At 38.6% G+C, this 10,621-nt stretch overlaps 2 protein-coding genes across 2 annotated transcripts; one reads left to right on the plus strand and one right to left on the minus strand.

Moving 5' to 3' along the window:
- The first annotated feature begins 3,353 nt into the window (after positions 1–3,353).
- Positions 3,354–6,417, plus strand: mcat (malonyl CoA:ACP acyltransferase (mitochondrial)). The gene is made up of 4 exons (XM_046874244.1): positions 3,354–4,061; positions 5,347–5,434; positions 5,523–5,740; positions 5,846–6,417. The coding sequence occupies exons 1-4, from the start codon at positions 3,633–3,635 to the stop codon at positions 6,257–6,259; spliced, it is 1,149 nt and encodes a 382-aa protein (XP_046730200.1). The 5' UTR covers positions 3,354–3,632; the 3' UTR covers positions 6,260–6,417.
- Positions 6,418–6,504: 87 nt separating this feature from the next.
- bik (BCL2 interacting killer) lies at positions 6,505–9,319 on the minus strand. Its single transcript, XM_046874245.1, has 6 exons — positions 9,233–9,319; positions 9,102–9,130; positions 7,533–7,635; positions 7,240–7,380; positions 7,046–7,145; positions 6,505–6,910 (listed from the first exon to the last, which is right to left on the minus strand). The coding sequence occupies exons 3-6, from the start codon at positions 7,625–7,627 to the stop codon at positions 6,809–6,811; spliced, it is 438 nt and encodes a 145-aa protein (XP_046730201.1). The 5' UTR covers positions 7,628–7,635; positions 9,102–9,130; positions 9,233–9,319; the 3' UTR covers positions 6,505–6,808.
- Positions 9,320–10,621: the final 1,302 nt, after the last annotated feature.

Genomic DNA, 10,621 nt, shown 5'->3' on the forward strand with positions numbered 1-10,621 from the left:
GGAACAGGGTAAATCTGGACTCATCAGACCACATGACCACCTTCCATTGCTCCAGAGATCAATATTTATGCTCCCTAGCAAAGTAAAGCCTTTTTTTCCTGATTATCTTCGTTGAGAAGTGGTTTTCTTAAGGCTACACAGCTGTTTAGTCCCAATCCCTTGAGGTTCCTTCGCTTTTTTGTGTGAAAATGCTCTTACTTTCACTATTAAACATAGGCGTGAGTTTTACTGTTGTTATTTTACAATCTGATTTCATCAAACTTTTAAGGCGATCACGATCATTCAAGATTTATTTTTTCTGACCACATTTCTTCCTCGAAGATGATGGTTCCCCTCTATACATCCAGTTGTTAATAATGCATTGGACAGTTAACCCAATTTTAGTAGTTTCAGTAAACTCCTTAGATGTTTTCTTTGCTTGATGCATGCCAATAATTTGACCCTTCTGAAACAGATTAACATTTATTCCATGACCACAGAATGTGTTTTCCGACATAGTTGTTTATGGAATGAGAAGCTACTCCCTGCATCAGTTAGGGTTAAATAACTTGTTGCCAGCTGAAACATTATCATCCATTCAGTAATTATTCAATGTGAGGCTCTTACCTATTTGCTTAGTTAAATCCAGGTGATGACCTTTTTTTTTTGGATGGGCAGTGTATATTCTGGCTTCAGTGGTACCTGTGAAGTGTGAGGCTGCCGAGTACAGCAATTTGACCTTGTCCTGCTGCTCCTCTCTTCTATGTGCTGGAGTTACAGCTGATGGTGGGGTTCTGAGCCTGTAACACGCAGTCATTAACACAATTTCATCTTCTGTCTCCTAGATCAGAAGCACAAATACCACTTTGCTAAACGATCAAGCTTTTGGGAAGAAATGTAACATTTAAGTGTAATTTCGGTGTGTACATAAGGCATAGCATGCGTGACAAAGCTGGAAAGTGGTGTAGGTTGGGTACAGTTCTGCATGCTCGGCATCCTCTGAGGCTGCTCTTTGCACTAAGTCAGACCTACATAGAGTTATCATCCTTCAGTTTACTTGTCTTTTAGCTTCTCCTTTTCAGCTTCATCTCCTGTAAAAGGCAGCAAGGATACACTGGGATAAACATGCTAGCAGGGTTTTATCATTTGGGAAAAGAATCGCACTGGGTGTACAGTGTGATTATTGTGTGGTTTTATGGCAGTGACAACCTAACAAACATTTTAGTTGAAAAATAATTTTGAGCTTGTATTAAGATGTACATTATATAGACTTCATGTTGACTGTAACAAACCGAAAATTCTGCCCTAACCAGGCAGGAAAATTGTAGTTATTTACACTTGATTTACACTTTTTGCCCTGCAATTCAGCTTCCTGGTGGCGTTCTCTGAAGTCTCAGTGGTTTGAAAGTACACTGTTCTTTGTATACATTTTCATCAGACTTTGTCAAAAAGGTTGAATCTAAGACATACTACATATATGCTTCTAAGATTCAGGTAGATCGGTATACAAATCCTGCATGATGGGATCGTTCCAAAGATGAGGAAGGTGTTATAAATGACCACATGGTCCAAGTTCCTCATGAAGTAGTTACTCTGCTATTGTTGACCACATGATGAGCATGGGCCATACCATTATGATGTCAAAGGTAAGCATTATTAAAACTTGCTCAACAAATGAAACCATGTTAAGTAACTTGTAATGTAAGTAATATATACTTAAGTCTTACGGAAGTTAAAAGCCATGTGTAAAATATAAACAAGAATTCCAGCTGTTGAGACCATGTGAGAGCATTTGAGTCTCCTGACCCTGTGAGAAACAGGTCAAATATAAAACTGAATGATTTAGTTTCTAAATGCAAAAAAATACAATAAAATGCTGAATTATAAAGTTCATAAATATCAAAATCTAAACAATGGAGTCACAAACACTTAAATATTAAGCAAGTGAGTACCTAAATCCTTATTACAGTCAGTGGTGGTGATCAGGGCCAGCAAGGCCTTCTCTGCTGGCCTAAACACTATCAGAAGCACTGACCTACATTTACAACCTAAATTCTAATATTTGTTCCATGAAATTGTATTACTTTATTTCCAACAGTTTATTCTTGATTTCGTAGAGTTTCTCTTGGCTGCACTGCTTCCAGTACGTGTATGCGGATGTTAGATTTTTTGTCCAATCAGATTTCCGCCTCTATGTGCTGCCATGTCAATCTAATCTCCCCAGGACCTTCACAATCTGTACTGCTGGCCTTTTTACCTTAGTCTTCTTAATAAATAGCTCTGTTTCTTAAACCAATCAGATTTTATATTCTCCTCACAGGGCAGCTAGCTGACCCAGAATAGCGTCAGCATTTTTCTGTCCTCTGATTGGTTGGTCAGAGGGAAACTGTTACAGCCAAGTTCGACTGGCAAAACACGTGTGTAGCTCTGCACACATTAATACATTTATGCCTACGGAGGATTAGAAATTGATTGTCTCGGACATTTTTAAAAATAAATTTTCAAGAAAAGCTAGACATTGTGAGGAGGTTAGCCAAACCCGAAGATAACTAGCTTGTCTCAGCCAGGGAAATGGTTTGTTCACCACTTCCAGACCAGTGTATAAGAGCGGTACCACTGGATTACAGCCTCTGAGGAGCGGTGCAAATTATGAGTCTGTATCTCTGGTGAGTAGGTTGTATTTTATTACAATTTTTAAGTTTTTGTCATGTTATTAGACAAATATTGATTCTGAACTGCTCCAGATGCTGTAGTTAACGCAGTTGTTAATGTGCGGTGTTAATGTAGAGGTTTTGGAGTCTTAACTGGGTTTCTTGCTTTAGTAAAATGGTTTTCACCCTCCATATGTGAAATGCCTCTCTCTCTTTAATGCCACACACTGTTATATCGCGTTTTTGTATAGTGTTGATGGTTTCTATAATTGCGACGTGATAGTGGTGGTATTAAGAGGTGGATTAAGTCGGGTAAGTCTCCACTGAAGGCCCAGGTAACAAATACACGGTATAAATCTGAATTACAAAGAAATCAAGTCTGAATCTAAATCGTAGAGGAAGTGAGCTTGAAAATGTATTTTGGGACTTATTTTTATCCTTTCATCAGCAAACAATGTTGCATGTTTAGGTTCTTAAACTGTACGGATGAAATTGTTTTTAATATGCTCTAAATAATAGCATTTGACCCATAGGGGGCGACAGTACGCTGTACATCATCCATAGAAATGTCGTTTCTTTTTCTATTTTAGGTGCAAACTGGGTTTTTTGTTGTTTGTTTAAAACAACATTCAGATGTAATGACAGTATTATATTATTAGCAATAAATATAAAATGTCGAACAAGCACGTTTAAGCAAAAAAAAAAAAAAAAGCCGACACCGGCCTGTAGATGGTGCTGTGTGCTGCATCGTGCGCGAGGTTTTGCTATAGAAGAAGAGAAAGCAGACACATGGAATAGTCCAAAATGATAGTGACGCGTACAAGAAGTTATTAACATAATGCATTAGAAAGTACATGATTTATTTCTCTTTTTATTACGAAATTGGGACGTCTGGGTTTGTTGTAAGAGATTATTCGTAGACATGAAATATTTAACATGGGTTCAAAGAAAGTAGGGGTGTACGGTTTTCAGCGTTAATTTGGACTAAGCACGTGTGTGGACATGAGCGTGATCGTTCGGGTTCAGTGCAGGAGTGCAGCAGTGCGGCGTTTCAGCAGCAACACCGGTGTATTTCATTGCAGAAAACTCAGTGATCATGTTGAGAATCTGGAGAAAACCCAGCCGTCACCAGGGGCGACACAAGAGACGCCTTTAGAGGAGAGACAGAGGGTGAGGAAAACCCCGGGGGAAGTGTCTGTGCTGCTGTTCCCCGGGCAGGGCAGTCAGTTTGTGGGCATGGGCAGAGGACTGCTCAAGTACGGCACCGTGAAGGACATGTTCACTGTGGCTGAGAAAGTGCTAGGATATGACCTTCTGTCCTTGTGTTTAAACGGACCCGAGGAGGATCTGATGAAGACTGTGCACTGCCAGCCCGCGGTGTTTGTCAGCTCTTTAGCCGCCGTGGAAAGACTGAATCACGAAAACCCCGCTGTAAGTGTTCAAACACACCGGTACTGTCAAAATATTTGCTCCACTGAGATCCTGGGCTCGAGATGAGAATACACTACCCATTTTTGTTTTTTTTGCTTAGAGTAACCCATACGCGGGCTGTAATAATCACGTGATTTTAGTCACAGCCCCTTGTCCTCTAACCTAAATAAACCCCGCCCCCTGGAGTAGGTAGGAGGACATCCGGGTATTTTATATGTACAACACACGTTCCAGACGCTCGTGCTGGAGTAGACCCTGTCCTGCACTGATTATTGTTTCACCCATTGGTTCCCTCATTGAGTTGAAGCAGTTTGATGAATGCCTTGTGTCTGAAAGGATGTGCATGTTTATATAACAAGTCAAGTCGCGTTTATTTCTATTGCGCTTTTCACAACAGACATTGTCTCAAAACAGCGTTACAGATATTTAAGCGTTAAGGTGAATGGTGTGTATTTATCCCTGATAAGCAGCGACGGTGGCAAGGAAAAACTCCCTTAGATGTTATGAGGAAGAAACCTTGAGAGGAACCAGACTCAAAAGTGAACCCATCCTCATTTGGGTGACATCAAGAGTGTGATTATAGTCTTTAAAACAATACAGAACACTGGAGAGTGAGAACTAACATGAGCACTGGAATGTAAGATTATAAGTAATGTCCTTTTTACAGTCATTTGTGGTTATAAAACTAGGAGCTACTGAGCAACTCATAAAATAGCTCAACATTTGTGATTATCACAGATCCAACACCATCTTCTCTATGCCAGGACCTTTAAACACTCAAGGAGGTCCAGTGTCCAAACTCCACATGAAGTGGGATCCAATTGGCACTAGTATGTCTCTAGATGGTTCTAAGGATGGTTCACTACGCCACTAGACGGTATACTTACATATCTTGGGTTCATTTGTCTACATTGTGGTGGCATTTTTAACAATCTCCTGTTAATTTCTGACCTGGCAATGAAAACCAAATAAATCAATTAAGAAAAAAGTTGCTGATATCATCTGAAGAATGAAGTTTTGCATCAAATCACAGCAATGCTGTTAACAAATCAGACAGTCCATTGGCAATTTTGCGATATACCCCAAAGTCGTGTTTTTTTTAAGGGTTTTAAATTAAATAAATCCCAATCAATTAAATGAAGACTAAGTTCTCTTAGTCTGAGATAGAGACAAGACCGAGACCTTCAAAAATGGTATTGAGAGCAGTGTCGAGTACTATAACACTAATCTGAATACAGATGGAGAAAATGGCAGTCAGGTTATAACTACGTCTGTCCTTCGTCAGGCGATAGAGAACTGTGTTGCTGCTGCTGGTTTCAGTGTTGGAGAGTTTGCTGCTTTAGTCTTCTCTGGTGCGATGGACTTCGCTGAAGGTAAGAGTGATATTGTTTATTTTCTAGGTCTAGGAGCATAAGTATTGAAATGTTTGCAAATCTAGACTAATGGATGGATTTTGTGTAGCTCTTTTTGCAGTAAAAGTTAGAGCAGAAGCTATGCAGCAAGCTTCTGATGCAACACCAAGTGGAATGCTATCTGTAATCGGTAGACCTCAAGCCAATTACAAACACGCCTGCCTTCAAGCTAGAGAGCACTGTCTGTCTCTGGGTATACAGAATCCTGTTTGCTCCATTGCAAACTACCTGTTTCCAGATGGAAGGGTCATCGCTGGACACCTTACTGTAAGAACTAGTCTTTTATGAGCTGGAACAACTTTAAGTGAAGCATTACAACACAATGGGATTTATAGTGTCTACCCCACACCTGACTGTTTCTACTTTCCACAGGCACTGGACTTCCTCCAGAAAAAATCAAAGCAGCTGCACTTTGCTCGGACAAAGCTGCTCCCAGTAAGCGGGGCTTTCCACACAGAGCTAATGGAGTCGGCCGTGCAGCCTCTGAGCGACGTGCTAAATCAGGTAGATGTGCGCAGACCTGAGGTTGCTGTCCACTCCAACGTTGATGGAAAGCGTTACATGCAAGAGAAACACGTGAAACGGCAGCTGGCCAAGCAACTCGTGTCACCTGTAAAGTGGGAGCAGACGCTGCATGAGATATATGAGCGGACTCAGGGTCGGGACTTTCCTAACACATATGAGGTGGGACCTGGGAGACAACTGGGGGCTACACTGCAGAAGTGCAACATGAAGGCATTTAAGAACTACACACACATTGACGTGGCACTGCCACAGGATGATTAAGAGATGTTCTGAAAATGCAGCACAGTGAGATTTTCCATATAAACACACTCACTTATTAGTTATGATATTCATAATTATTCTGCTGGGATTGTATGTTACCTTGATACACTTGATTTGTTACCTTATTACACTGTGATATTAAATATAGTTGTTCTGCATTTGTGGCAAAAAGGTGTAAAATGATTCACTTGGAGAAATAAATAGCAAGGCATTTGTTCACATCAAGAAAAACAACAACAACAACATAGCATCCAAAAATTTTTATTATTGCTTTGAGATGAAATCATCAATTTGAAAGTCCAGCTTCCTATAATCGTGTGGCATAGTTATTTTAGAGGAAGAGGTAAGAGAATATGGCCCAATTAACCAGCAACAGACCCTACTGTAAACCAACATCAAACAACTTACAAAAATCATGTGAACCAGCACTCAATTTGCAATCAAGTAGAAAACAATCATATAAAATTGTATAAAAATGAACACAGATCCTTCTTGACCCATTCAAAGACCCACCAAAGACCCGCTCTTGACCCCCATCTGGGTGCTGGTTTAAAACTTGCTTGCAGTAAAGACAGTTGCAGCTACCAGCAGTGCAGCAGAAGCTAGAAAACATTTTGTCTTGCAGGACCAATCAGGAAAGTGTGGCTTTACCTTTGTGTGAAGAGAAAATAAATTTGTTAGCAATTCCAGAAGCAGCATAAAGTTTTGGCAGTCTGTACTCATGTGCAGTGCTTTTATACTATACATTCTGCCTTATGCTGGCGTTACACAAGAATTCTCTCTTACCCAGTCAATCCAATTTATAGCTGCTTGGCAAGCTTGTGTGGGCAGCTCTGGAACCAGCCGGGGCAGGATCTTAGACCACTGAAGGCTGCCAATGATCCTCCTGTATTACATATTGAACATTTTGTTTCTGGAGTCTAGGTGAAACACTCATAGATTGCTTTGTGTTTCTCTTTTGTTTGATATTGACCACTTACCTATTGATAGCTCTCCAGATCAGCATGTTTGGAGAAAGCTGCCAGTCTAGGTGTAGTTGCTGGGGGAGTTTCTCCCTCCATCTGCTGTTCAGTTCATCTCCTATCTGAGCCAGCTGACGGCCAATTAGTTGAGTAGCTCTCCTAAAACAAACATTTTTATCATCAAGGTGTAATTTAAATCTACGTAATATTCTGCAATCTCATTAAGATCATGCATTTGATACAATAAAGAAAGCACAATATTAGCATAAAAGCTTAGACATGGATTTGGAAAGGTTTCTTTTCCCTTCTACCTCATGTTGATATCAGAGAGAGCATGGTTTTCCACCTCGCCAGGTCCAGCCTGAGGGGAAATGACACTGCTTGCTTCTAGTGCTTGTTCCATCATTTTGAAACCTGAACACAGAATATTTTATTTTTTATTTAAACATTGTCCATGTATCCTACACGCGTGAATCCATTTCTTAACGTTTTGTTTGTTTGCTTAGTTTGTTTTTTGTTTGTTAACCTGCTATAAGTGGTTATTTGATTAAGAGCCTTGTTAGGCTTTACTGTGCCCTTTTGTGGTTGCCATTTTATGGCTTTCAACGAACTCCTACTGCCATGTAAACACAGAGTCACATGACTCGTCAGCATATTGGGTGTGTTCCATTGTGTTGCAAGTGGAGAGTGAAAAGATGAGCTCATCCGCTGAAGGCTCCAGTTCCACACCTTACTAGGTGTTATAACCTTTTTCTGATAACGTTTATTGGACAAATCAGTACATACAAAAATACATTTAAAAAATGTATTAAAATTATATGAATTATTTAAATGTACACTCACTGACCACTTTATTGAGAAACACTTATACAACTACTTTTAAATGATCCAATCAGAATCTAATAATTTCTCATCAGTGCAATGCATATAATCATGTAAAAAAAAACTGGTCACGTAATTGCTGATACTTTGGGATTCATGCACAACAGTGCATCTTAGTGAGCAGCAGTTCTGTGTATTATAATAATCTATATTCATTGCCACAATTAACCCAACTTCTAATGGCCAGCTTTATTGAGATAATGCAGCATGTCACAAAGCAAGCTTTGCTTTGCTTTCTCAAAAGAGCTTCAATTTGAGTTCAATGTTCTTAACTGGCTTTCTCAGTCACGACATTTGTTTCCATAAGCATGCAATCGGAATGTTGTTGAACAGGGTATTTTCAGATGGAAAGTTTGGAAAAATCTGCAGGAATTGCATGATGCAATCCTGTCAACATGCTCAACATACTCAAAGCAATCTATCAACATCCCATTGGATCCATGGAATGAAGAGTTTGTGCTATTTAAATAGAAAAAGTAGACCCGATCCCAATATAGTATAATGTTACTAATGAAGTGTTTAATAAGTATAAATGCTTGATTAAAGGATCCTGTGTATGCAATCCCCTTTGTTCGTGTGTGTTCCTAGACAGAAGGTTAATGCAAATATCCATTCAAATCAGCCAAACTGTTCAGAGCCGAACAAATGAAATAAACACATTTGTTGGCTGGCTTTTTTGCTGATGATGTAAAAAAATCTATATATTTTCCTCCTATGTCATTTACATCTGGAATTGTTTTTGCAATTGTTTTGTTTACCTACACACACAACCTGCTATAAACACTAAACAAAACTAATTTTCAAAATGATCATAAACAGTATTCAAGACTATATTGGTATTCCAACTTCATATTTAGACCAAAATTTGTGTTTGTCTCAAGTTAAACATGCTCGTACGTACTAGTGTGTTTCAAACAGATCAACAGCATACAGTGACAGCCATATTTGACTTGTCTGACAAAGGGCAGGTTACAAAAACAGACAACATAAACACATACCTTGAATGTAGATTGAGATGGACGCCGCCCTGTAACACAAATGTACATTATAATATGTGTAAAGTCAAACTGTTATATTAATTTTAACATTTTCTCACTAAAAAAATGATAATATTTTTAGAGTCACTTACAGCAGCGTCCTTTAATGGATTTCGGTTACAGGTGTGTGCCTCAATGTCCTAAAGCTATGATAAAGCCACGCCTTTAGGTGTTTTTCTTCCTGGATAGGTAATCATAGTCATATGAACTGCATCCACTAGAGGACTCTCCATGTCCTCACTGTGAACTCTTCTCCTAACATAAACAAATAGTGTTTGTCTGACTCATGCTTATCTGTCCTTTCGATGAAACCAAAGTTCTGATGTTTGAGCAGTTGTCATCTAACACCATAAAAAGGACATCAGGTTTTATCTTTGCAATTTCACATAGAAAGCTTTTTTTAAAAAAAAGCTAGAATCATAACCTATCCACAGAATTGCTGAGGCTATCAAGTGCTTTATATGTAACTTTTAAAGTTTGTTATATTCTTATATTACGTTATATTGTGAACTTCTGCCATCATAACCATCAGGTTTAAAAAATGACATCTATGATTTTTGAGCTTCTAGCCATTGTACAACTGGCAGCCTATATTTCCTGAATTATTCAGCTGCAGGAAACTTCTGCATGCTGAAAACACCACATGACACTTTGTTATGTTTATGTTATGCTGATAATAATAGGCCACCTGTCCTCAGTCTTCTCATCAGAGATGTTACCTGCCCTGCTGCAGTCAATCAGCAAGCCAAAAAGGTTTTGTTAATCAGTGAGCATGCCAATACTTATTTTCCAATGAATCCGATACTACACCAGCTTTGCTCAATCTCTGTATTAGATCATTGATAAGCACTGACAGCACTTCAAATCACAGGCTTATTTTAATGCATTTATTCTAACGTTAACATTTCCGTATTAACACACAATACACAGGGAAGTGTATAGCAGATGCTTCACATAATCTAAGATTAATAATAGATGCAATACATTGACATGATGAAACTTTCTATAAGGAGTTATTTTTTTTAAACATCTACAGTGTCAGTGCTTTTGTAAGAGTACATATAATAGCAATGTCTGATTTCTAGGTTTATTTTTTATTAACAATAAAAAATAAGAGTCTGCTGAGGGAAAGTTTGCAGCAACTAAAAATGATAGTAGGAACTAACATTAATTAAGATAGTTCCATAGCATTAAAAGTAAACTATGCTGTTTAATCTGGGGTGGTATCAGTAACTCATATTCATGCTATTTATGAATTATATATTTGATTATATATGTATATATTAATCATTATTTGGGGTTGTTTTGGAGCAGGGAATGTTTGGAACCTATCACAGTAAAGTGAAAGAAATACACAAATAACATGGCTTCCATTCCATACTTCAAAGCCATGCAATTTCAGCTGGACTGTGGCTAATTGAAATCAACTTTACCATACAACAAGACAACGATCCAAAGTCTGTAAGCATTATTTTTTTTAG

This window comes from Silurus meridionalis, chromosome 18, assembly GCF_014805685.1.
Source record: "Silurus meridionalis isolate SWU-2019-XX chromosome 18, ASM1480568v1, whole genome shotgun sequence".
Lineage (NCBI taxonomy): Eukaryota > Metazoa > Chordata > Actinopteri > Siluriformes > Siluridae > Silurus > Silurus meridionalis.

Excerpts from the sequence above, each read along its gene's own strand:
- mcat (XM_046874244.1), top strand. The coding sequence starts at position 3,633 with ATGAGCGTGATCGTTCGGGTTCAGTGCAGGAGTGCAGCAGTGCGGCGT. Across the intron at positions 5,435-5,522 it reads TGCGATGGACTTCGCTGAAG|CTCTTTTTGCAGTAAAAGTT; the intron begins GTAAGAGTGATA and ends GATTTTGTGTAG. Across the intron at positions 5,741-5,845 it reads TCATCGCTGGACACCTTACT|GCACTGGACTTCCTCCAGAA; the intron begins GTAAGAACTAGT and ends TACTTTCCACAG.
- bik (XM_046874245.1), bottom strand. The coding sequence starts at position 7,627 with ATGATGGAACAAGCACTAGAAGCAAGCAGTGTCATTTCCCCTCAGGCT. Across the intron at positions 7,381-7,532 it reads CTCTCTGATATCAACATGAG|GAGAGCTACTCAACTAATTG; the intron begins GTAGAAGGGAAA and ends TGTTTGTTTTAG. Across the intron at positions 7,146-7,239 it reads ATCTGGAGAGCTATCAATAG|GAGGATCATTGGCAGCCTTC; the intron begins GTAAGTGGTCAA and ends TATGTAATACAG.